At 47.0% G+C, this 27,339-nt stretch overlaps 1 protein-coding gene across 1 annotated transcript in view; it reads right to left on the reverse strand.

The window, feature by feature from the left end:
• CASQ2 (calsequestrin 2) overlaps positions 1-27,339 on the reverse strand; it is a 50,232-nt gene that overhangs the window by 9,761 nt on the left and 13,132 nt on the right. The window contains exons 2-10 of the mRNA XM_030533780.1: positions 20,278-20,362; positions 18,266-18,366; positions 14,341-14,452; positions 13,521-13,594; positions 10,634-10,764; positions 7,232-7,277; positions 3,669-3,723; positions 2,202-2,302; positions 1,692-1,766 (exon numbers count right to left, since the gene is read on the reverse strand). Of these exons, the coding sequence (XP_030389640.1) occupies positions 1,692-1,766; positions 2,202-2,302; positions 3,669-3,723; positions 7,232-7,277; positions 10,634-10,764; positions 13,521-13,594; positions 14,341-14,452; positions 18,266-18,366; positions 20,278-20,362 (780 nt within the window). The remainder of the gene's footprint in view (positions 1-1,691; positions 1,767-2,201; positions 2,303-3,668; positions 3,724-7,231; positions 7,278-10,633; positions 10,765-13,520; positions 13,595-14,340; positions 14,453-18,265; positions 18,367-20,277; positions 20,363-27,339) is intronic.

The raw sequence follows: 27,339 nt of genomic DNA on the forward strand, positions 1-27,339 counted from the left end.
CTCATAAAACCTAGGCAGGTAGCACAATGGCAAAGTCTGAGTCACCCAGGGCCTGATCCTGGGATGTGCTGAACACCCTGGACTCCAATGCGAGTTAGGACTCAGCACCTCTCAGCAACTGCACTGGTTACATGAGTATGTTTTGAGTTGATTTGCACTCTCCATGGTAACACAATAGCACGACTTAGAAACAGTTGCCAACCTGGGAGGAAAATTCCATGTGTTTGTGAAGCGCAATAGGACGGGGCTACTTAGCTTTTGTTTTGCTGTGCATGCACGTGAAACAGAGTAAGAGCTGAATTATACTCTCCAGATCGTGTGCCTGGGTGGGGAGGGACTCAGGGAGCCTCCCTCACTCCTCTGGTCTAGTGCACTCTCCCCAGGGCTAGGCTCGCTGTAGCTCTCCTCACTAGGGACCATGGAGCGGGGATGGCTGGTCAGTGCTGCGGCCAGCACTAGAGGCCCAGGCTGTGTTTCTGGGCAGGGTGAAGCCAGGGCTGTGTCTCTTCTGTGCTGGGATGGCTGCATGGTGGAAAGTATTGGATATACCTGTTGAACAGGTATGACACGGGCTTCCCTACCCTAGGCAGTGAGAAGAATTATGCCTTTCTTCCTCCCCTGCCCCACTGCAGCTTGAGCCATGCAGGAGCCCTCAGTGGTTTTGTGATCGAGCAGTGTTGTGGCTAGAAAACGGCCTTTGGTTTTAGACTACAGGGGGTGTGCAGTTGGGAAGGAACGTCTACACTCACAGTTTGCATAAGGCCTGTGGGAAAGTGAGGCTTAATTAAATTCCATTAAAAGAAATCAGAGAGACTATGATAGTGTGGTTATTGTCAGACAGGTGCCTATGTAAGAACGGCACCTGCTTATGGACCAGTTCTGCTCCTTCTGCATTAAACCCAGTGCTGTGGTCTAAGTACATGAGTTCACTCTCATCTGCTTCACGGTTATGGAGACTGATAAACATCCACTGACACTATGCTATGCCTGTGATCAAATTCTCCCTAGTGCCACTGAACACAACGTCCTCACAGTGGGCTGGAAGCCTAGAGGAAGCCCTGATATTCAATATTCTTTCCCACCATTGCCAATTTATATTGCATCCTTCTGGTTTCTTACTGTATTTTTAATCTGTGCAGCTGCTCACCGTTGTCTGTTAGTGACTGTCTTTCCTCACACAGTCAAACTGTGCCCTTCTGGTTTTACCATGCAACTACCCTCTTCCTTCTTTCAGTCCCTAGCCTATCTTTTGCTGCTCTGTTTCTCTGCTGAGACCTCCATGCAAATAAGACCCCACTGTGTGTGACTGACTAGGGAAGACCCCAGGGGAAGTGATGAAAACCTCATTGTATGAGTCATTTAAAATTAAACTGGATAAAACACTGGGGAGCAGTCTGTGGGGAGCAACTGTGCATTGGCCAGAGGTAGCCTACAAGTGACTCAGTAGTAGAACTGGGCCCAAACTGAAACTGGATCTGAACTTTCCTGCACTTTGAAGTGTAGAAAATCCAGATCTAAAGGGAAATGTAGAAGCTTAACATTTGCTCTGCTCACCAGGGGCGAAATTCTAGTCCCACTAATGGCAACAGCAAAACTTCTATTGACTTCATCGGGGCCAGGATTTTGCCCTAAGTCTTGTCCTTTTTAGCATCTCAGATTCTTACTGGATTTGCTGTGCTTGTCATACTCACATCTGTGACATTTACCACCCCGATCTGTGGCTTGAATAGGTCTATCTTGAAGATCTTCTCCCAATAGGTGATGAGCTGCAGCAATAGGGGGGGGAAAAAAGGAAGCTAAGACAAAGGTGTTTAAACAACCACTTCATATGAACACAGCCAGCTGGCTATTGAAGAGCAAGCCATCCAGTGATCAGTCTGGTCCTGGAAGTCAGAGATGGGCTGTCTTGTGTGGCAGTGTAAAGTGCTAACCAGTGGGCTGTCCCAAAAGGATCCATCTAATGGTGGAAACACCAGATCCGTTTCTTCTCAAGCACTGTCATGCAGATTTGATTGGGAGGTGTTTCCTGGCTGGTTAGTTCTCAGTTTGCCATGTTATGTCTCAGCTTCTCTCACATCTTCTGTTCTCTTCCTATACAGTGTGTGTGCGCTCTGGTGGGATGAGTGCACGCGCACGCGCACACACACACACACACACATGCACACACCAGCCAAGGAGGGAAATGATCCTCCACCACTCACCAGAGGAAAATCATCAGGATCGATCCACACAATGCTTAGGTCAGGATTGTCAGTGTTCTCCTTGGCGACTTCCTTCAGAATCTCCAGGAACTCAAAGCCATCTGAAATGATATATGTGAACCTCCTAGTCTCTCAGATAAGCACACTGATACACGCTCCTTGTTTTGTTGCAATGTCCAGGCTAAAGAGGGCGTACAAGGCTTCTTTTTTTTTAAAGTTTCTAACTAACCTCTGTTCCTTATGATGATGGCTGCTACATGACAATGCTTTGCACTTCTCTAGTAGCCTTCCTACGAGCATATCAAAATGAATGAAATATCAACTAAGCCTCGTAATTGCTCTGTGATGTGGGGGCATTTGCATTATCCCCATTTTACAGATGGGGAAACTGAGGCACAGAGCAAGTGAAGGGTGGGATTTTCACTAATGCCTGAGTGATTTAGGACCACAAATTCCATTGACTTGTGCTCTTAGATCACTAAGGCACTTTTGAAAATCTCATCCTAAGTGCTTCACCCAAGATCTCACAACAAGTCAGTGGCAGAATTGGGACAAAAATCTAACAGTCCTGAATCTTGTTCTCTGCTCATTCATCTTGTGCACTAGGACTCTAGGAACTACCATCTGAAACTAACTAATAGTTCATGCAGAATATTATTTTATCTCCAACAGCTGCCAGAGTCAAAAGCTTCTGAGGAAGATGCAAGCCCCTCATGAATCACTTGTCTGTGCCACATTGACCAGAGAGAGGGGTAAATTTCTTCCTGACCCCAGCTGGTGACCAATTTAAGCCCTGGAGCATGAGGATTGATAATCCTTGCAATTTAATCCTAACTGGTGTAGTTGCTGAAGCTATTCTTATTCACCGGCTAAAAGTTCACACAAGCATCCTGACTCCAGGTCCCTGTCTCTCTTTTCTTAGTTTGTGTATGGGGTTCTTGCTGCTCGATGGAGGTAGGCCCTGCTGAACTGGTCTGACAGGCTTGCCAATTGCCAGACTGCATTTGCTTTGGAAACTTTCTCATGTCAGGTAAGGTATGGTAGCTAAACTGCAAAGCAACAGACACACCTTCCTTCTGGGTGACGCTTCCTTGTGGCTGCACTTGTGAAGGGGAGAGAGACTTCCCTTTAGAATCAGCACAGATCCTCGGGTGCTCAGTGCAGGGATGGGGATTGGGAGGGGACTGGAAGAGGGAGAAGATGGCTCCAAGATGTGGAGTCAGTTTAACAGAGTGTAAGCTGGTGTAACTCACACACTATGGGGCTGGGAGGGAGGAGTCTTGCAGGAAAAGCAACTAGCAAGAAGGGGTGAGAAGGTGTAACTCCTTGGGGCTGAGAAGAAGGCCTATGTGTGAGGGTAATACCAGGCGACCATAATTCAAGTCAAAGCTGATCCTAGGTACAATAGAGTTGCAGCTAGGTGTGGGGAGAGACAGGAGTTATTGGGAGTGGGGAAGGGCCTCCTACCCGGGTCGTCTTCTTCAGCGAAGGCCACAATGTGGATTCCATCCAGGTCATCCTCCTGTGAACAAGAAAGCTGTTACTGACTGGTCAGGAGAAAGGAGGAAAGAGCATTGAGAGATGGAGGGGCAGCTCGAGAGTGGGTTGCTGTTGGAGATGAGGAAAAATGGGGTGCCATGAGGAGAAGTATCTGGATGAGGAAAAGAGGGGCACTGTTAAGAGCGGCTGAGACTGAGTCATGATGTGACATTAGAGGATGGGGCTTAGGTCGGGTGGAGATGTGGAGGTGATAGGTACCACAAAGAACAGTTTGGCTGGGGTTGCTGTGGAGTAAGGCACAGCAATGGATGGGATCTGCTGTGAAAGATGAGGAGGAGGCCACCACGCCAAGCGGTAGAAATGGAAGCGAGGAGAGAAGGAGGAGGAAGAGAAACTTTGCAAGGCTTGGACGCAGTTGCTAAGAGGGATAAGGATGCTCCTGCGGGCCTGGCAGTGGTGGAGAGGCATTGTTCCTGTAGAAGGCCTAGTGCCCCATGGGGTGTTGTAGAGAGCCAGCTGAGTACAGGGTCTTTCTACACCAGCTGGAGCCTGAACAATCCAAAATGCTTCCCTCCTGCTAGTGCTCTGTGAGCAGGGCCATGGCCATGCCCCACCCCCCACAGACATGCCCCTTCTGGGCTGGTGAGTGATGCCAATAGCATCAGCTGGTGTCCCTGCTCCTCCAATAATGGGAGCAATAAAGAGGTTCAAATGAGTCTCTGTAAGGGGTAAAGAGCACGAGGTTTTGGAGGGGCATCACTGTGAGTAGTGAGAGGATCAAATGGGGCGGGTGAGAGGTGACGGGGATCAGACGGGTGGGTGAGAGGGGAGGAGTTCAGATGGGATGAGTGAGAGGGGAGGGGGCTCAGACAGAGCGAGTGAGAGGTGACGGGGATCAGTTGGGGTGGGTGAGAGGAGAGGGGGATCAGACAGGATGGATGAGAGGGGAGGGGGCTCAGACTGGGCAGGTGAGAGAGGATGGGGTCAGACGGGGAGGGTGAGAGGTGAGGGGATCAGACGGGGTAGGTGAGAGGGGAGGGGACTCAGATGGGGTGGGTGTGAGGGCAGGGGATCAGATGGGGCAAGTGAGCGGGGAGGGGGCTCAGATGGGGTGGGTGAGCAGTGAGGGGATCAGATGGGGGGTGATAGGTGGGGGAATCAGATGGAGCAGGTGAGAGGGGAGGGGATCAGACGGGGTGGGGAGCAGTGAGGGGATCAGATGGGGCGGGTCAGAGGTGAGGGGCTCAGACAGGGTAGGTCAGAGGTGAGGGGCTCAGACGAGGTGGGTGAGAGGGGAGGGGGTCAGATGGGGCGGGTGAGAGGGGAGAGAGCTCAGATGGGGCAGTTGAGGGGGCTCAGATGGGTATCTTTGTGAGATCTGACAGACTTAGATGAGGCTGATGTGAGGGGCTTGTGTGATTTGCTCCATGAAAAGTTGTAGGGGTGCGGGTAGGGCTTGGCTAATGACATTGGCAAAAGTCAGTGTATCAGCCAGGCTGTTTTTTGTGCACCTGCTATGAAAGTCATCTTGGAATTATACCACGATAAAGCCTCAGTTTCTTCATCCTCTGTTGATCCCAGTTTCCATTTCAATTGATTTTAATGCAAGAAAAAATTCCCATCTAAATGCTAATTTCTTTTCCTCTTTGAGCCCAGAGGTGACAAAACCACTAACAAAAACTAAACACAACATCAACAAAATAAAACAAGCTAAAAGATTAAGTGGAAAACATTATCTTTAAAAACAAGAGTGGGTGTCGGGCCTGTCCTAGCTTCTTTATGGAATCCCGTTTTCACAGGGACACTTAGGGCAGATTTAATACAGAAATTAGACCACAAACAGATTGTGTAGCCTGCAGTTTTGTTTTTCCTTTACATTTGCCAGCAAGATCATTGCACAACAGACTAAAAAAAAAAGCTACATCTCCTTCGACAAATGGAGCCAGATTCTGATCTCAGCTGCACTTGTGTAAACCTGGAGTAATTCCAGTGATGTCACTGCGAATATTCTGAATTTACACCTGAGTAACTGAGATCAGAATCTAGCCCCTGATCTCTTGTGTGTAAAAATCTTCTTACCTTAATGGATCAAAACCCTGGGTTATTAGCAAACTTTCAAGCACTGATAATCCATGCTTTTTTCAAGACTATATTATGACGTATTTAATATTAAATCAAAATCACTATGAGTGAAATCCTGGTCCCATTAAAGTCAATGGTAAAACAAAATGACCATTAACATCACTGGAGCCAGGATTTAACCCAATATATCAAAACCATATTTAAAAAATAAATGAAAACCCTGAGTCCAACAAGACATAAAGACTAAACGACTCAGTCTTCAAGGCTTTGTTGCATCATTTCTTTCCTTATTGTCCCAAGGACTAATCCTGCAATCAATTCTTTTGAAAATCAGGCCCAAGGTGTCTCAAATTGGGCAGCCAAGCAGATGCTGTTGAAAATGTTGGCCCTGAGCTCTTTGGAGAAATAATTGTATCTTCTTCAATGTCTGTAAAGCACCATGGGTGGCAACACGATGAATGAATAATATTGAAGTGAATTTGTCAGAATGCTGGACCCAATTGGAGCTCCTGACTGGCTTTTAATGTCACACCCATGTCAATTAGAGCTGAGTCATTTGCAGCAAATAACTCATTCTATGAATGTCACCACTTTCCTCCTGTTCACAGAACACGGAATTCTTGCCTATGTTCTTACAGTTCAAATTTCTGGTGAATTTCTTCAGAATCTTTTAACTGCAGTTAATTCAAACTGTGGCTCTTACAATCAATGTACAATTTGTTCTGTAACTCATGTGACTGACCTAACAATCCCAGCCTAAATTTCGAATTGGATATCTATTGTAACATTCACAATTCAAGCTGTGTAAGTTCCATAAGTCATCCAGAAACAATACTACATGGCTGATCTATCTGATTAACCCTGTGAACACTACAGGTGAATGGATGATTCCTTACCCAAGGATGATGAATATGAGTATACTGTAGTCACTATTATAGACTCAATAAGAGTTACATCTTGAACCAGCTAGAGTGGTTACTTAACACTAAACTGAAAATATCTTCTCCTCTTCTGTACTCTAGACCCAGCTGTTCCAAGAAGCAATTATTTAAGGTGCTGGGACATTGCTTCTTTAAATCTTGACGCAGAGTGCCATTTGACCAGTTTATGTGAGGAGATGAATTGTTATAGTTATTATGTTTTGATTTTCCTCAGCACTGTGCATTCAACACCATTATCCCTGATTCTGGCCTTGATCCAGCAGTCTACCTCCAAACAGCAAACACTTAAGCATGTGATTTAACTGTACACTGGAAGCTATGGATGAAGCTTTCCCTGCTGCATAATCATTGGATGTGCTCGTAAAGCTACAGAGGCTTTGGGGGATAATGCTGCTGTCTAATCATCACATCTTGGAGCTATTTTGTAGCAATTCACAAGCCAGAGCAGATTTGTTTCTCATTCAAAGATTTCAGGGGACTAAAGGCTTCTCTCCCTTGCATGCTTACCCAGGTCTCAAACATGTCTTCTGGACGCAACTTCCTTAAGGTGGCTCTGAAAAGAAGAAAAGTACCTTCTCTTATGCCATTGTTTAAATCACTGATGAAGACATTGAACAGACCTGGACCCAGAACTGATCCCTGCGCGACCCCATTTGTTATGCCCTTCCATCATGATTGTGAAACACTGATGATTACTCTCTGGGAATGGTTTTCCAACCACTTATGCACCCGCCTTGTAGTATCTCCATCTAGGTTGTGTTTCCCTAATTTGTTTATGAGAAGGGCATGCAAGACAGACTCAAAATCCTTACTTAAATCAAGCTATACCACATCTACAGCTTCCCCCTATCCATAAGGCTTGTTACCCTGTTGAAGAAAGCTTTTACTCATAGACTCATAGACTTTAAGGTCAGAAGGGACCATTATGATCATCTAGTCTGACCTCCTCCACAATGCAGGCCACAGAATCTCACCCACCCACTCCTGTAACAAACCCCTAACTTATGTCTGAGTTATTGAAATCCTCAAATTGTCATTTGACATGATTTGTTCTTGACAAATCCATGCTGACAGTTATTTATCACCTTATTATCTTCTAGGTGTTTGCAAATTGATTGCTGAATTATTTGCTCCACTATCTTTCCAGGATGGTACTGACTGGTCTGTAACTCCCCAGATTGTCCTTATTTCCCTTTTTATAGATGGGTACTATATTTGCCATTTTTCAATCCTTTGGAATCTCTCTTGTCTTCCATGACTTTTCGAAGATAATTGCTAATGGCTCAGATATCTCCTCAGTCAGCTCTTTGAGTATTCTAGGATGCATTTCATCAGGCCCTGGAGACTTGAAGACATCTAACTATGCCTGTTGCCTGCAGCACGTGGATTCACTACAGACTCTCTCTGCTACTCCTTTCCCGCTCTTCTTTTGGATTTGAACCTCCACATCCCTGTTTCCGAGCCCACTTTCTCCTTTCTCTCACTGCTCGGGTGGAATCACAGCAGCATGCTCTGGGGTGATTCACCAACTCTTCACCACAGGGTGGAGTGTGTACCTAGTGAAAATGTGCTGCGAGGTGGAGGAAAGCCCTTGAAGAGTCATTATAGCACATGAGAGAGAGTGGTTGCTTCTGTACATTTGACAGCTTTCTACAATGCCATGGCACCAATACAAAACAGTGATTCCAGGACCTGGCTAGTTCCCGAGTGGAGAACTCCAGACAACAAAATGTCTGAGGGACTTGTAGATGTCAGGTAGGAGGCAACAGTGTAACATGTTCTTTCTGCATAAATATGCTGTCCTCACATATGACCCCTCTATCCATTGCCACATTCCCTTTCTGAGCTCTGTGCAACCTGCCTCTCTGTTGCTTGTTGCTGACTTGACCATTGAGAAATGAGTGAATGGCAGGTGGGTTGGATAGAAGGAGACATGCATAGGAGTTGAGCAGGGAAATGGCAGGAACATACACGAGGCAGTAGCTGGGAGAAGTAGGGAACCAGCAAAGAGGAGAAGAGGCCAGGTTGGGGTATGTCTGAGGGGTTGAGAGATGGCAAGCTGGAAGGAGTTAGAAATGAATCTTCAGCTGGGTGGGGTTGTATTCCATCTGTTGGCGAGGAAGTGGTATACTCCTCATCAGTTGTCTAAAGAGCTCAACTGGTGACTTAACCTCATGTTCCATACAGACCTGGTCATTTCCATTTCCAGCTAAATGCACCTCCCAGTTTTGGCTTATGTAACTGTATGGCCCAGGTCCAGAAGCAGGACAGGAAGAGCTTGTCTGTTGTGAGGGGCTCAAAATGAGCTGCCAGGAACATGTCCATAGGACCTGAAGGTTTTCCTCATGACACAATAAGCTCTTGATGGGCTGGATTTTCACAGATATATGATTTCATTAAACCCTTTTTACTCCCCCACCCCTCCCACCAAACCTCTGTATCATCTTGCAATCTGTGAGGCTCAGAGATTTTCCTTTGCCTTTTCATTGCTGATGGTTAACAGCAGATGGAGAACCTCAGGAGAACCTCAGGGCCTGGTGTTTGGCTGAGTGTTTAATCAGCCTCCTGTTCCTGCTGTTTGATGGAAAGAATGTGTTGAAAAAGACAGGAAGAGCTGAGGTCAAAGCTTCCCACATCAATCCAAGAAAAGCAGGACACTGATGATGGGGATGAGCCTAGTTAATGGACAGGAGCTCTCCTCAACATTCCAGAAGAAAGTGAAATCATTCCTGAGTTCTTTGTCCAAAGATCCAGGGGAAATTCCCTCCTGACTCTAAACCTCACAATGAGTTTAACCACATGTGCATGAGCAAAAATCACCAATCTAATCCCATTTACCACCCATGAGACGTTGGTGACCATGTTTTCCTTGAATCCTTTCTTGATCCTTGATATCCTATTGGATTAATTTGGATATGTATAACTACTGGGAAAAGCAATTTATATGTGCAGGGTGATGCCCTGTCTGAACTCCATTGTACTTTATTTTTAAAGGTGCATATTCACCTTGCCCCACAGGCAGGTGAATACATAGATTTAACCCCCGAGATGTGAATAACCTCATTAGTCATGTCCAGAATCTTAGGCTACCAGTTTTTTTTTAATTATTCCTAGTCAAATATAAAGCTGGTTTGGAGCATCCACAATTTGCATTGACGTGAGTGGAAACTTCTCCCGACCAGGCCTAGTATAACCACATATGAAGTAGCTTCCTTCATCAGCCCACATGCACAGTACAGTATTGTTCCTCTTATGCCACCTCAAATAATGCACTGTGTGGTCTTAGCTCAGTACACGTGCTGATGAGTGATTTCTATCATCAGGAGCAGAAGATAGTCAGAGGCGGGGGGGGGGGGGGTTGGACTGCATTTAGTTCTGCCTTGACAGCTTGGAGGAGGCCTTCTATTTCTCCACAAAGGAAGGAACTGCATGAGCAGTGCATGCTTTCCACACTCTGCTATCAGTGTGTCTCAGTCTGGACCTAGAGCAGTGGTTCTCAGCCTATTTCCCATTGTGGGCTGCATAGGCAGGTCTAAGTGTTATGTGGGCCACATCCACACAATATATATATATTACCTGTACATCTACATGGGTCGCAGCTGCATGGGTCACGGGTTGAGAACCACTGACCTAGAGGGACCACCTCTGTGAAGATGAGGAGAGTTCAATCTCCATTCAATCCTTAGTTCAGAGTGCCTGGTTGTGGGGCAATGTAACCTGCACACTAGGAATTAGGCACAGTTTCACAAAATTAATGTCACATAGGCCACTGGACAGCTAACAGAGATTAGTAACCTTCACTTACTATTGAAATGGTTTGGACTGGCACCAGCAACCCTGACATGATAGGCTTCCTAGGCAAGTCCCAACTGCCTGAGCCACCCAGTTCCTGAACAGCAGGCTATGTACCTTTTGTGCTCCTTCACAAACTCAACCAGCTCCTCTTCCGTGTAAGGCTTGTCGGGGATATGAACGGGCTCATCCATGAATGGCTCGTAGAAATCCACCTCATTGAGCTTCAGAGCTAGTTTCTTTGCAACCTGTGGCAATCACCAAAGTTACAAGTGAATATGTCTGACATACCCACCGGGGTTAGCAAATGTTTTCCCTATAGCAGAGGAATGGTGAGTGTGGTATCCTCTGAGCACACATTGTAAAGGGCATCTGTTGCACACATAGCCCAATCCTTCCCTTATCAATAATGCTTTCTACAGTAATGGCCTCAAACACTGTGTCAGAACTGGGCCCACGCATCTCACCCTTTGGTTTTCAAATCCAAACCAAGATCTGCATCTGAATTGCAGAAATGGCCTTTATCCTTATAATAGGGACAAATTAAAACCTGGAGTGATCAAAATCCTGATCTGGAACAAAATTTTAGATATGGGACCATCTCTAGATCTTAGAAGCACTATCGCAAGCTGTTGCGTTTGCAGTGATGAGTACTGAACAGGTTTTTGATAAGCAGAATGTTCATTTGTGGTTTATAACCCTTTCCCCATCCACACTTCTCTAAGTGTTGTTCAACCACCAATTTCTCCAAACACCCACTGGGAGGCAGATAACTTAATTATTACTATCTTCATTTTTCAGATGGAGACCTGCTGCACACAGAGATGAAGACACTTGCCTAAAATTTCATAGTGACTCATATGCTGTACTGCAGACAGAACATAGTAATCCTGATTCCCAGGTCTGTCTCTAGAGACTGCACTTCTCATTGCCAGCAGGTGCATGATCTGCCTATCCATGAGGACGCAAAATTTCCACGTGCTTCTCATCCTCTAGCTGATAAATGTTCCCCTTCTTGGGGTGGGCCTCTCCACAGCTGAGTCTGTTTTACCTGCCAACTTACTGTGTAACACTTTGCCCCGACACAAAGTGGCGGGACCTCCTGCCACCTCTCAAGTGTGAAGAGCCCCAGTTGGCCAGCCTATACTCTACCCTGGTCCCGAGGCCCACTGGGGATATCAGTTGGTGGCTCCTTCATGGGGCCGTGAGAAAGAGTGTGTATTTGGTGCAGTTTACCCCTGCCCCAGACACCTACCCCTTCTGCAGCGTGAGAGAGACCCTGGTGCACGTTTACTTAGAGTGAGCCAGATTGCAGCCCCTATACCGGCTCCTCTCCAATATACTGTTGCGTTTCTGGCTGCACTTTTCCCCTCACCTCCTTCTCTATGCGCTCCCTATCCCTGGCCCCACAAAGTCGCGGGACCTCCTGGTTAACCTCCTCCTCGCCCTGGCTAAAATGGCCATCTACACAACCAGGGAGAGGAGGTTGGCCAATGGAGACTCCTGTGACTGTGGGGCTTGTTTCGGCGTCCATTGGCTCCCTTGACGCCTTCAAGGAGCAGTGGGCGCTGTCTGGGGTTCTCTGCTCGGTGTCCCCATCAGGCTCCCTTCTTATGACCCTCTGACCACGCTCCCATTCCTGTTCTTTTATTAGTTGTCCCCAGAACTCAGTTAGGTTTTTTGAAATCCTGTAGATCCTCCCCTTAGGCTGGGGGAGATCCTTTAGCAGTGGGTGGGCTTCCACGCGTGCACTTCCCGGGAACCCAATAGGTACTGTGTAACACTTACTGCACCTTCTTGTCTCATATTGCTCCCCATGTGTGAGGCTATTCACAGTTGCTCCAGAGTCCTGTATTATCCCTCATCTGCCCCAGCCCATTAACTTGCTTCCCCTTTCAGCTTTTGTCCCTTTCCAAGCCTATTGTCTTCTGTCCCCGTCCCTCCTTCAGTTCTCACTCTACCCCCATCTCCCTTCATCCCTTGTTATGCTAGCCTGCCCCTGTACCACAACCTGTTCCTGCTAGAGAGGCACCGGGGTACGAGTGATCCCACTCACCCCCCTTCTGCTCCCTGTTACCAATGGATCCTCACTGGCTGGGAAAGGAGGAGGAGAGACAATCACCCTGTCCTCAGTGACAGCCTCAGGCTGACCCGGGGAAATGCCACTTGGTCCCTGCAGCTCTGTTGAATGGGGAAGATCATTTCAGCCAGGCTAAGGAAATGTATGACAGAGTGAGAGGGCCAGAGACATGTGTCATGTCCAATGTAAGGCACTTGACGGTGCTGAACAGAGGGAAATGGGGGTGTGGGTGCAAAGCCTCCACGTTTGCTGCCCCAATCACCCCAGGATACTGCTGCATGCAAGTCTGGAGTAGAAATTACTGAAGAATCAGGATGGTCTACTTTTTTCACATACACTAGAATTAACCCCCGAATTATAGCTAAAGTGTTCACTTTACACACACAACCCAGAATCAAGCTCCTCTCCTACCCCATGAGCAGGTTACACTTGTTTTATACACTCATTGAATGCCAAATTGGTTCCAGCTACATGACGTCACAGCTCTTTTCTGACTAATTGACATCTGATGTATAATGAATTTAGATCAGAGACTTCTAGCAGAATTGTCTCTTTGGAACAAATTCATCTCTGGTCTAACTCCACTGAAGCCAACAGTCTCTGGAACCTGGTGCTTTGTGTTTAGACAATGACCTAAATCAGAGCGGTCACTGCTTTGTTTGTCTGGGGATAGAAACCCCTCTTGTTTTCCAGTAAGAAGAGAATTTTCTTTGCCAACGCTGAGTAATGCATCAGGGCTCAGGACGGAATTTAGAGTCAGGTTGTCAAAACCCTGACTGAAAACTCCCGAACTGCTGAGCTTTGGGAAAGTCCTGATCTTAACTTCACTGATTTCAGTCATTGTTGATGACACTAAGTTGAATGCACTCTGGCTGTGCAGAAAGGAGACTGTGAACTCTCAGGAGGGTGTTTCCGGATGCTTACCCCTTTGTCAAAGGTGGCAAAGAATTTGATGGATGGTTGGAAGTGTTCCGCTGCCTCTTCAAATGCCTTGTAATCTGAAAGGAAAAAAGACAGAAAAGGGCATTAAAGAAAAGATTCCAAAGGTATCTGACCAAACTGTGCTCTACACAATCCCAGTGGAACTTGTCAGTCAGGACCCTGAGGGCTCAAGTTAATATGCAGCAGGGAAGAGAGGACTTTCTTATAGCTAAGGAATAGGCCTTGAGGTCAGGCTGCTGTGTGGCCTTACCCAAGTCAATTGACCTCTCTGTGCCTCAGTTTCTCCATCAATAAAATGGGGATAATAGTGCTTACCCACCCCTCAGGCAGGTTGTGAGGCTAATGCCATTGCTGTTTGTGAGGCATTTTGAGATCCTTGGGCAGAAGGAGCTAGGGCAATGCAAAGTTTTGCTATTATAACATGTTGAAGATAATAACAGTACTGAGCCTTTTAAATCTTTATTGGACTTACAAACAAGAACTATTTGGTGCTGATTTATAGTTTGTATAAAGGTTTGCAGGTTCCCAAGGTATCTTTGTAGAAAGGTAGCCCATGGAAACTACAGATCCCAGCAGGCAATGCTTTTGCTGTACAGTTTTTTGCGGTTTTATTTAACATGTGAATAAGCTCCAACAAAGAGAGCAGATTGAAATTTCCAGGTGCCCTCAGCCCACCTCCACCTGTTGGCAGAGATTTTGACCCTCTTTGGCACATCTTCCCCTCTTCAGATCCCTGATCAGGAATCCCCCACCTTGTCCCTAGAGCCCAACCAGACTAGAGCAAGGAACAGGTCAATCTCACGTTCAGAGTCTTCTCCTTTGAAGTAGCCAATGAGTTTGATCTCATCCTCAATGTGGTCGAAGGCCTGTAGCTCCAGCTTGCTGTTGATGATTTCCACTGGGTCCTCCAGCAACTGCCAGGACAAATGTATTTGATAAGCAATGCTACTTTTGCAGCACCAGCCTTCTACAGGCTGCTTTTACAGAGGGCCTAAAAGGGAGGTCTTAGCTTGCTTCCCTGCTGCCAGAAGCCTTACCCAATCCCCATGGCAGGTTCCCAACCCAGCCCTGAGGCAAGGAACCCGCAGAATCGAGTTGGCTGAGAGCACTCTCAGAGGGAGCTGTCAGTAAGGAAGGCTGGACCAGGGAAGTGAATGGTTGACAGAGAGGAGGTGGACAGGGAGAATTTGGGACCTGGCTACAGGATGGGGTATCTCCAGGGGGTTTGTATGAGGGTCAGATAGCTGGGTGAGGAACAGATCTGCTGCGGGAAGGCAGAAAAAGCAATCAGCAGCCAAAGGATCACAGAGAACCTGGTGGGGTGGGGGAATGAGTGTTAGGAGGCAGGATGGTGGGTGTCTTGTGTTGGGGGGGTTGGGGGGAATGAGTGATCAGCAGCTGAGAGAGGCTGGAGGGGTGGTTGGGAGAGTAGCTGCTGATGAGGTTGAGTGTTGACACTTAAGATAGGCCAAGAAAGATTTTAAGGTTTGCCTGGGAGCAAGACTCCCATAGTGCTTTGTAGTTAAGATAACGATATCTAACAAAGACTGGAATTTTACTGTGCAGTAACCCTTCGCTTATTTTGAATGCTATTTTTAAGATCTATTCTTACAGTGTGCTGGCCGCAAGATGTGTAACGGATGAAATTATCCAAAAAAGGGCATATTCACTGACTAGCCACCAGATGATGATACAGTTGAAAAGTTGCAATGGAACAGGGAACCTGGGAAATAAGGTGAGGAGATGTATGTTCCAGAAAGAGGAATTAGATAAAGACTAGAATGACACACAATAAGGGTAACAATGGTGTGATTGCTCCTAAATCAGAGGGGAAGTAAGATCATTGGCAGACTGGATTCAGCTGTTAGAAAGTACAGGGAAGGTCTTCCGCAGCTACTGGTAATTGTATGCCTCTCTGTGTATATACTGTTTTTCTTAACTGTTTGATTAATAAATACAATCAAAGCTGACTTATCAGAGGTCTGTTATTATTAAACTAATCTGATTGAAGAGAACACGTCTCACTAAATATATAATCACAGTTAAAATTCCTACCAATTATTGGTCATTGATTAGTGACAAACTATTGATTATTGATTATCAATATGAGGTTATTTAAATTTCTTTAGTGCAAATGGTTGAGGCTAAAGGGAGAAGACATTGTAAACAAATAAATGATGCTGGATGACAATGTAGTTTCAAAGGCATGTCAAAGACACTACCAGAGACTTCTGGAAAGTTTGAATCTGGATCTGAATTCTATGGCCGACCCTATCTGTGCAGTGGGTTATATCAAATCAAGTTCTGAGGGAAGGAGGGGTTCCAGACCTGTCTGCAGCTCAAACCCAAGTCTAGTGCAGACCTCAGCCTTTGCTTTCTTAAACTGCCACAGCAGGGCTGGCACAACTCATTAGGTGACCTAGGCGGTCACCGAGGGCGCTAACATTTGGGGAGCGGCAATCGCAGTGGCCGGATCTTATGCCGCCCCAGTCATCGGCAGTATTTCAGGGGTGGGACCTTCTGCCACCTCTGTTAGAGGCGGCATTTTGGGGATGGGACCTTCCGCCGCCTCTGATGGGGCAGCATTTCAGGGGCGGGACCTTCTGCTGCCTAGGGCGTTGAAAAAGCTGGAGGCACTCCTGTGCCACAGACACAGGAAAGGATTGGTCTGATTGCCCTCTCAGTGACACTGGTGTAAATCAGAAGTGACTGCACTGGAACCAGTGGACATAGACCAGTATAAAAGCAGTATGAGGGAGAATTGGGCCCATTTTCTTTAGAGACAGTTCTGTCATTCTTGTCCCTTGTTTGTTTGGGATTTTCTTTATTACAAAGCACCTCTTGAGAGAAAAGAAGATCTTTGTTCTCTTTCTTTTGTCACTGCATATGTTTTATATGCACATGTCAAAATACAGCAACATCACACCAAGCGACTTGTGCTGCATAATAAATGACGCTTGGGTGTACATCATCATGTGTGTTTGCTACCTCCTACTAGAAAGTAGATGGAAAACCAGAACAGCTCCAGTGTTTGTTACTATAGTGCCCTCTAGTGGTTGTCTGAGAGAGGCTATGAACCCTATAACAGCTATTGATGATAGCAAAGTGCTGGGGGTCCACAAAGTCGTTGCCATAGAATCATTATCACACCAAGGCAGAGATCCTATCCCTACCCTGAGCCCAGCCCCGGAGCAATATCAGAAGTAGCATCCTTCTGGTGGGAAGCCAATATGCAGCATTGTTCCCTGCACGTTTGTACTGATTAGGGTGACCGGACAGCAAATGTGAAAAATCGGGACGGGGGTGGGAAGTAATAGGAGCCTATAAAGAAAAAGACCCAAATATCAGGACTGTCCCTATAAAATCGGGACATCTTGTCACTCTAGTACTGACCCAGTAACCCAGCATAGTGCTGATGGATGTGCCATCCTCCAGATGAGAAGCTGAGGAAAAGTGGGATACAAACATTGTGAGCCTGATTCTTGTTTAATTTACTTAGTGTAAATTAAAAGGAGCTTCACTACCATCCATGCAGTAAACCAGGCCCTGCACCATATCTCTTGCCACCAACTTCTGGTCTCTTGTAACTTACCCTGGTTTTAGGCAGAGGTGGAGTTTTTCCTGCTATCCCAGAAAATTAGCTGCCAGCCCCCATTACAGTTTTATCTTTAAACAGGGCCTGCAGTTCAACCATTTCCCCAGCTGAGGTCAGGTCCCTCTTGTCTGTGACATACAAAAGGGTGTGGGGTAGTGAAGTCATGCAGAAAAGGAGTCTCACTTGAGGTGGGGATAAGCAGCAGGATTTGACAGCACCTCATGAGAAAACGAGTGGCCTAGTGGTTACAGCAATACACTGGGGGCTAGAGGTTTGGGCTACTGATGAGCTCAAGGCTGCTATGTCATCTTTCTTTGCCTTAGTTTCCCCATCTGCAAAATGTAGATAGTAATAATCACAAGCCTTGATAAAGGCCTTTGAGCTCTTCAGATTGAAGGGGCTATATAGAGCAGGACAACATTTTTCCTCTAGAGCAAATATCTTGTTTCCAAGCTGATGTCCTTCCTTGTAATAAAGAATAAGAGTAGAGAAATAGAGAACATCTGTCAGACCAGTAGCATTATTTCTGTGTTTTCAGCAGGCATGAGTACCTCTTTGTGCACTGGCAGAAACAGACGACATAACCTATAGGTCCAAGTTCTACCGATCAAATTCTCCTCTGACTTACACTGATGCAATTTCATTGTTTTCATATGTCTGATCATGTCTAGTGACGGGCACACTGGTCAGCAAATAATTTAACCACTGAACGGAGCTGGTTTTAGTACATTACCTATGAACACACTTGGATTATAACTAATTTGTTCTTTCTTCCAAATCAATGATCACTTTATTCAAAGCTAGTCCCATTTGCAAGTTATTCAGTATTTGTGGTGTCTGACTGGTCACCTAAATCACATGACATGTTTCTTGCTCCCTGATTGGATGACTGAACATCTTGTAAGCAGGAGGAGGGAAATCAAAGAGATTCCAGGATGGCCATGTGAACACTTTTGGTTTCAGCCTTGGTGGGGAGTATTTATGAAGTTTTCAAACAGAAAATCATATGCAAACATGTTCGCAGAAAACAGACAAGAAGGGGTTGCAAATAGGGCTGAAGCTCATTTGTGGCGAATATTTGCAAAAAACATTTTGGAAGTATTTGCCCAGTTCTGATCTTATCTGTGCTTACGTCCAGGAGGAATTCAACCAAGACATCTGCAGCCAGTTCCCCGTCAAATTCAATCATACGCTCCTCCTTGAAGATATAGAGGCTTCCTTCTTCGTCCAAGCCTGGAAGAAGGGGATGAAGAGACACAACATGGTCAGTATGCTACAGAAAGGGTTAACGGTGCATTCTGGGAAAATATGGTTAGCAGCCCAGCTGCCTGTGCCGACTTGCCAGTGAAAGTTCCCTGTGGGAAACAAATCTGATCTATCCGCTGAGAAACGTCACAACTAGGGACAGGCCCGATCTGGAACCCCGGATCAGTTTTCTCTCAAACTTTGAGAAAGTTCAGTTTCTGATTTGGATGTGAGCTTCATGACTTGGGCCTCTTTCGCTTTAAAGTGCAAGAATTTTGCTAAGCAAATAATACTAATAAATAATCTTGGGCTGTAACTGGTGTTCCAAAACCAAACACCCCAGAACTTTCAGAAAATTGGTTTGGATTCAGATCTGGGCTCTAGACTTCATGGTTGTGGCTGAATCCCTAGAGATGGTTGTGCCAAGTCTGTATAAAATAAGAACGGACCAGTAAGCCAAAGTGAGTCTCAAACTCTCTAAGACGCACCTAGGCCTAGCATATGTTTGTGTGGCACCATGTATATAGATGGATTCCAAAGTACTTCACAGACTAGATATAAAGATATCACCCATCCCTGAAATGCAGCCACTTCTGGGGTGGAACGGAGCTAACTTACACCTCTTATAGTAGGCCATCAGTTGGAATCCATTTTAGGGAGGGCAAGCCCCTGCTGTAGGGGTGATCACAAGTAGTCTACGGGGCAGGGGACAGAGGAGAACAATGGGGGTGGAGAAAGTAGCATGACTCCAGATCTACCATTCCCAATATAAATATGCTCCCACAACTATGAAGTAAAGCAATGACTGGCTTCTTGAGAGCCCGTCCTGTTCCCTCGCCTCCCATAGTAGCCCCTAATGTAGAGAACCACAGGAGTGCTCACTTGTATAGAGCTGCAGGCTCAAGAAGCAGTCTACAGAACCTAGCTATTCTCCTCTGCTCTTGTGGCATTCAACTGAGCTGCAACCTGCCACCAGTGAATGCTCCTATCCGAAGCAGTTTGTAGCCTTCTGCTAAATGGGGTGCAGGAAGGAGAGCCACAAAATGCCTCCTCAAAACACCACCATGCTCAGAGAAAGAGAAAAAGGAGTTTGAACAGAAAGAACAAGAGAGAGAAAATGGACAGAATGAAAAGGTCTAGTAACAGTGCCTGAGCATAGTCATAAGGGGATGCGTCAGGGAACTGGATGATTTCCTGAGGACTGGTGATATGCTATGGAAAGTTTCAGCTCTACATCACTGCTCCAAATCTGACTCAATGCAGGACAGACTGCACCACTGTGACATACCAGGGTATAGTCCGGATCAGTGGGGGGCTGTCACCCCTGCCCTGCAACCTTGGGTGCCTGACAATGCCTTGCTGAAGTAGCTCCCATCTGGGCTGCTCACAAACAGCCTTCCACATGTAAGCCACACCCTGGGTCTCACCAGCCTGGGTTATACTGCAGGGTGACCCCAACATACCCCAGTCCTGCATTTCCCCCCAGAAATGGATGTTCTGTACTGCCCAGTCCTCTCCTGGACAATACAAATATATTAAGTCCATTAGTTCTTTAAGGGAATTGGAGGGTTGTTACCCTCTGACAATGCTCTGATGGCCTCTGTTAAATGAATTGTGAGTCTCCATCCAGCCATCACAAATAGCAAGGACTGGCTTCTTTGTTGGAGTCTCAGCAAGGAAGCTAAAAGGGGGAAAGGGCCATGGATCCTGAACTCCCCTCTGGCCCTTAGACAGTGAATGATTCCCTTAGAGCTGGATGGGGCAGCATGCATGTGGAAAGCTGTCACTACCGTTCTGTCCTGTGGATAATGAGTTGGTTGCCCTCTCCAGGGCTGTCAGTGTGGTACCTTTCCCATGTGCTCTCTGTATGTTTTCAGAGATTTTAGAGATGAAACGTACCCAGCTTTTTGGCAAGTTTTGCATCTTTCTTGGAATCCACAAACCCGAAGCCGAAACCTTTAGTTTCCAGGACCTGGGCAGCCAGCTGTAGGAGAACCCAGACAGGAACATAAATGCCATGAACATAGGCCACCCAAATACCCCAAGAGAACCTACTTTAATACCAAAATAAACCCCCATCTGACCGCATAGCCCTAGCTGACACCTACCACACCACACTGGAACCCATAAGGGGTATCATCAAACAATTACAACCCATACTCGATGGGGACCCCATCCTGAAAGAAATCTTTCCTGAACCCCCTCTTCTGGCCTTCAAACTACCCCCCAACCTCGCCAAGCTCATCATCAGAAGCAAGCTCCCCACAGACCAGGACACATCAATTCAAAGCAGCACCAGACCCTGCCAGAAAACGGATACAAAACCTGCAGACATATCTCTGCTGTGTCTGCTACAATGATCAACACCCCCCACAACTCATCTTTCAAGCTCCAAGAGTCCTAGACATGTGGTTTACTTTATCCAGTGCACTAAATGTATGGTGACGAGATATCTCAATTTTATATGGACAGTCCTGATATTCAGAGCTTTGTCTTATATAGGCGCCTATTACCCCCCGCATCCTGTCCCAATTTTTCATCCTGGCCATCTGGTCACTCTAGCTAAATATCCAATAACAATTATGTGGGTGAAATGAGACAATACGCTCTTGATGAATTCACACAGGAAAATGCTAAAAGACAAAAATACCCTATCACCTGTGGGTGACCACTCTGTGTCTGACCTCTCAGGCCTAATCCTCAAAGGAAACCTGCACAGCACCTTCAAAAGATGAGCCTGTGAGCTTAAATTCATAACTCTGCTATATACTACAAATCATTGACTGAATAGAAATACTGGATTTATGGTTCATTACAACAATCTGTAGCCCACTAACTCCCCCTTTTTGTCCTATGACTATAGGGTTACTTCACCTTGAATGGTCCCTTAGAATATGTGCTAATTACTTATGCCAAGTAATTGGGGGGAGGGATAGCTCAGTGGTTTGAGCATTGGCCTACTAAACCTAGAGTTGTGAGCTCAATCCTTGAGGGGGCCACTTAGGAAACTGGGGTAAAAATCTGCCTGGCAATTGGTCCTGCTTTGAGCAGCAGTCTAGACTAGATGACCTCCTGAGGTCCCTTCCAACCTTGATATTCTATGATTCAAGCAGTCTTTTAAATTTTGTATTTAGCTGTGACAATCTAAGCACCTTTTCCAGGTGAGAGGAAGAGCTCTGTGTGGCTCAAAAGTTTGTCTGTCTCACCAACAGCAGCTGGTGTAATAAAAGATATTACCTCACTAATCTCATCTCTCAAATGAACACCACAAGACAATTAAAAGTCATCAGGACCAACCAGGGTGGCACCATAGTGACAGGTGATCCACATTCTGCTTTCTGGGCAGAATTGATGTTTGGATCATATCACATGCCATTTCTTGGCTGAGGTATGCTACCCATAGGTCACAGTGACTGGATCTCATCCCACTTGCTCACAGATCTGGGTTGGCTTAAGATAGTATCTGCTGCTAACTACTCTCAGATATTCAGGTGCTGGGAGAAGGCTCACAGCCCAAATCAGGGAGGCACTGTTGAAAAAGGTGTGGCAGGCACCAGTGAAAAAAGATCCATTTGCATTGATATAAAACACATAGTCCCTAGCCTATGGCACCATGCAGAAGGGAACCCACTTATTTTAACCCAGAGATTTCTACCCATGGTAAGCAGCAGATAACATCTGGAAACTCGGGGGCCAAGCTCACTGCAAAGACAAACTGTGCCCAAGTCATTGCTTTGCTCAGGAGACATGTAGAGAAAACAGAAATGCAGAGAGATGAAATGACTTGCCTAAGGTCACATAGTAGTCAGTGGCAGAGCTGGGGCATGGCTGAGTAGAACTCTGAAAGACAGACCAGTGCCTTATCTACTAGAGTAGCTTGTACATCTGTCTGCATCTGCCTTTCTTGCTGCTCCTCTTGGTCACTAGGGGGTTTTCTTTTTGTCTCCACTCTCTGCCCCCTTTGCCACTGTTGCTCCTGAATGAACCAGAAGCCCAGGAGTGTTCAATGCAAACATGCTCCAGCCATTTGGGAGAGAGATGGTGCTGTGGGAAGCAGAGAGCTATGACATCACTGGATCCAAATTAGCCAGTCAGACTGTTTCAATTAACTTCAGAGGCCAGCTGGATTCTGGCAACAAGACAAACAAAATCCCAATACAAATTGGCTGAGATAGCACAGGAAATGGCTTCTAATGCCTAATCACGGCCCGCTCCACTGCATGGCCACCTCCAGTCCCAACTCCCAAGTGACAAGCCTTTTTGACTGCCATACAGAATGCCCCAGATCCTACCGGTGCCGTAATGACACAAAGAAGCTGCAAAACGGCTGGAAAGCTCTGCCCCTAGAGACTACTTCTGGTGCACGGGCGTCTTTGCCTTCACAAGAGCTGCTGCTTCAGGGTGCTGCTGAGGGCAGATTGGGAGGTAGCAGAGGGCATGCCAGAGGAAGATAGGGTGGCCAGACAGCAAATGTGAAAAATCGGGACAGGGAGTGGGGGGGTAATAGGAGCCTATATAAGAAAAAGACCTAAAAATCGGGACTGTCGGACTGTCCCTATAAAATCGGGACATCTGGTCACCCTAGGGGAAGGAGGAGGCATGCCTGGGCATTCCTACAACTTGGCTGTCACAGGACAGCTCACCACTACAGACCCCCACGGCTCTTTTTTCTGCATACTGGTATCTGAGGAACATTCTGACCCAAGGAATGGAGCTTCATGGCTTGTGGGAAAGGGATGCCCCTATTAGGACCTGGCTGCTTTTGGATGCCACCATAAGACTAGACGGAGAAAGAAAACCTTCAGGCAGATTGTGGCATGATTTATGAGTGACGTAGGGCCCATTTCAGGGCCTAGCACTGTGGGCATCCTGTGTTCCACACACCCCGCCTCCCGGCTAGTTTGAATGTCACACAATAGCTCTGAGCTGCTGCCGCCCTTAGAAGTGCAGCATGCTAACCTCCCTTCTATAAATAGCCTGTGTCTGAACCCAAGGGTGACAGGAGATTAAGAAAGATAAATGCTGGCTACAGAACCCGAGTCTCTCATTAGGGATGAGTGGTTAAGTCATCACCATTCATTGGCTGCAGTTAAACCCTTTGCCAAAGTTTTAGGGCAAAATGAGGCACTTTAATGGCTAAGATGTTAGATGCTTTGCTTGGACAATGGGAAATAAAATTATTTGTGAAATGTTACTTCTCTTCTCCCCTTCCACAAAGTACCTGCTCCCATGCCTGCACCCCACTTCCTTATTCTTATGCTTTCCTTTCCCCCACAAAATATGCCCTCAACTACCACCCCACCCTTACAATCAGACTCCCCCTTGCTTCAAAGAACATCCCCTCCCCACACCCTGCCTTCTCACTCCCTTCACCCTAACAATGTGCCCCCAAGTCCATCTCCCCACCCCTCACAACTATGCTTCCCATTCCCTCAAAGGACATGTTCCCAGGCCTGCTCCAGTTTCTTCACCTAAGCCCCTAGTCCTCCCCTTTATAGTGTAGCTAGCCATATAACTATTTTGATTTTGTTTCCTCTCTACAACTTCCTGGGGTTTGCTGTTGGTGAAGGAAGCTGCCATTTTGTGAGGCAGAGTTGATGCAGCGTGATACAAAGAAAACACTCATGGGGCTCTCTTTCATGGAGACTTTATTTTTGTTCTTTCTTGTTTTGTTGTTTTCCTTATTTAAAACAGATGGCAGACTGAAAGTTTATGGTTACCATTTGTATACAGAAAAACATCAAGAATTTTGCCATAGTGGAGTATACCCTTAGGGCATTTCTTTCTTATTTCCCTTATTCTACCTCCCACTATACAGGCTCAGAACATTGGCCTCACTAGCCAGTTGCCCCACCTCCTACCCAACTGGTTCAGACCGTTTGTCCATGTAAACCAGCATTAGGCATCTGGTAGTAGCAACTGATGATTCAGAGGAAGATTAAATCCTCTTTTAGGGTACTTAGCCAGCTAAGCAGAGGTCTGTGGGGGGTGAAATTCCTTCCTGTTCCATGTTATGAGGGGCTGCCTATCCAGAGAACCTCTTTGCTGAACACAGGAATGGTGAGCACTGGAGTGTATGAGGTTCCTGAGCAATGCTCAGTATTGTAAGCAGATTGCCACAGTGAGGACGTTTGATAGACCAACAACAGTTTCCTCAGGCCCTGCATCCAGCACTCGAGCCCCTGCCTGCCCTGTGACCAGAGGAGAGCACTGAGGTAAAATATGTTCAGCCCAAGAAACTAAGACTATGGCTACTAGCAGCCAATCACTCCTTGGCCCCAAACCCTGGGATCTGGGCTGGTGTGTCTGAAGGCCTTTCACTGGGCGCTGAAATGTGTCTCCATCTTTTGAGCAGGAGCGGCTCCAGGCCCCAGCATGCCAAGCGCGTGCTTGGGGCGGCAAGCTGCGGGGAGCGCTCTGCCGGCACCACGAGGGCGGCAGGCAGGCTGCCTTCCGCAGCTTGCCTGTGGAGGGTCTGCTGGTCCCGCGGCTTCGGTGGACCTCCCACAGGCGTGCCTGCGGGAGGTCCGCCGAAGCCGCGGGACCAGCGGACCCTCCGTAGGCAAGCCGCGGAAGGCAGCCTGCCTGCCCTGCTTGGGGCGGCGAAGTTCCTAGATCCGCCCCTGCTTTTGAGGTTTAAACTCCAGCTATGTGCACATGGCCGGAGACGTGTGAGGAGGTGTAGGTGTTTGCATGATGGGATTGTGAATAGGCACGTGTGTCCATGAGCGTTTGGGTTTAAGAGTGGATGGGTGGATGGGGATGAGTTTTTGTGGGGGCATGGCGCGGGCAACGGGGTGAGTGTGTGACTGTGAGCATGGGTGGTTGGGGTAAGTGTGTGTAGAAGAGTGTGGGGGATGGGTTTAGAGCCTCTGTGGTAGGACAGTGTGTGTGTATGTGTGTGTGAGAGAGAAATAGTGTGTGCATATGACTTTGTGAGGGGGAAAGTATGGCTGGAGGTGTGTATGTGTGATAGGAATTCTGTGTGTGCATGTGCGTTTGGAGCTGGGTCTGTTAGGGTATGTGTTGTGTGGCGGGGAGTAGTTCTGGAAATGTCTCTCTCTGTGGGTATGTGTGTTTGGCAGTGTTTCTGTGAGGGTATGTATTAATATGCCAGTGTGCGAGCACTGAGCAGGGAGTTATGCAGGCAAGCAGACTGTTCTGCTGGAACAGTCACACTGAGATAACGTCAGGTATGCCGTACACCATGTGCCCATGTGCGGCACTCCAGAGTCCTGCACTGGGGAATCTCTCCATAATGCCAGCTACACAGGAACTGACCAGCCTGACTGCCCTTGCCCGAAACCCAGCTGGTTGGGGAAGTCTGATGCATTGCCTAGGTATGGCCTTCTCCGTGCCATGCATTTGATCCACCATCAAATATCAGAGCACAGAGAATGCCAGAGACACAGCACCTTGGCTGGCTGCCCCTGCTGTATACAGTATCTGGCATTTATGTATCCACTTACAGTATTTTCTGATTCCAATGGGATTTGAATACAGATAATGTTTCTAACCTCAACAATCCTTTTGCCTCAGGACCGTGGGAGGGAGGGGGCCGTAATGCATGAATACAGCCATCTCTGCCCTGCCTTTTAAAAGCAGATCCCTTAAAGGTTTGGCCCACCCAAGCCCTTGTCATGGTGTCTGCTTCAACAGCGAGAAATTTGACCAAAACAGCTGCATGGTGAGGGGGAGGAAAAAGGCTGTCTTGGAAGAACTGGACCTAACTGGTCATGCTAGATGGTCCTGAGGTGCAGCAGGAGTTCAAGGCAGGTGGGGTGGATTTGAGCATGAGCAAAGCGATTGGACTCTCAAGCCTCCACATTCCATGCACATTTGGCAATGCACAGCCCATCTCTCTCTCCTATCTGTACTGTGCCTTCATAATGTGTCCCTCCCCATAGGATCTAGGTGCTATATACAGCGTTCAGAATAGCAGCTTTGTGTCTGAGAGGACTCCTCTCTCCCTAGTATTACATTCCTCCCTTAAATGGGATGATCCTGTTATTTGTTTCCATGTCATTCTGCTCCCACTGTTGCTGTGGGAGAACCTTATGCAAAGAGATGAGTCCTACATTTTCCCCTGATGGTTGCAAAATTCAGGCTCATCCTGATTTACAGTGGTGGGGAGTTCCACAGCCAAGGGAGTTCCGCCATTAACTCCTTGCTCTGCCAATTAAGAGTCTCCGTCTTCTCTCAGTCAGGCAGAACAACCTGATGGATCCCAGCATCTGTAGTAGGCTGTGGGCGAAGAGATGGTCTCTGAGTTAGTCAGGGCACAGCCCATGCAGGCTGTCCAGGTAAGGGATGACTGAGGGTCAAAGGGTCAGGGGCAGCCCTGGATTAAGGGAAGATGATAGAAGGTGTTTTTAAGGCTACAGCTGCTATCTGAGTGTCTTGGACCACCCAGGAGTCCAGTACAACCCTGGCACACTGTCTTAACCCTGGGGGCTGATGTCTTCTGTGGAGCATAGAGTCATAGCTTCTTCCACTTCAATGCATTTTGTGTTCCTATCAGCATCACCTCCATCTTCCCTGGGGCTAGTCTGAACCAACTCCAACTTCCTGCACACTTTGGGACAACTAGAAGTCAGCATTGTTTGCATGGATGCAGAAGAGATGTGGAGCAGGGTTTCCTGGCACACTGATGGAAATGGAGCTCATGGTGCCTCACGAACTACTCTAGAGACCTTACACAGATAGTGAGTAAAGGGGCTGACAAGACAAAGACCTATGGAGCTGCACTGCTGAGAGCTCAGGGAGGAGGGACATTGCTCATCATGGGCCTTTGGCATCTGTTGGAGAGGAACTAGTGGAGTCAGCCCAAAGCAATTCCTTCTACACACCCTAGCTCTTATAGGCAAGTCAGCACGACCTCATGGCTGATGATGTCAGAGGTCACAGAATTCTTTTCCAGGTCTGCTGTGTCTGACGAAGTGGGTATTCCTCTGCAGCCTG

Source organism: Gopherus evgoodei, chromosome 1 (assembly GCF_007399415.2).
Source record: "Gopherus evgoodei ecotype Sinaloan lineage chromosome 1, rGopEvg1_v1.p, whole genome shotgun sequence".
In the NCBI taxonomy this organism is placed as follows: domain Eukaryota; kingdom Metazoa; phylum Chordata; order Testudines; family Testudinidae; genus Gopherus; species Gopherus evgoodei.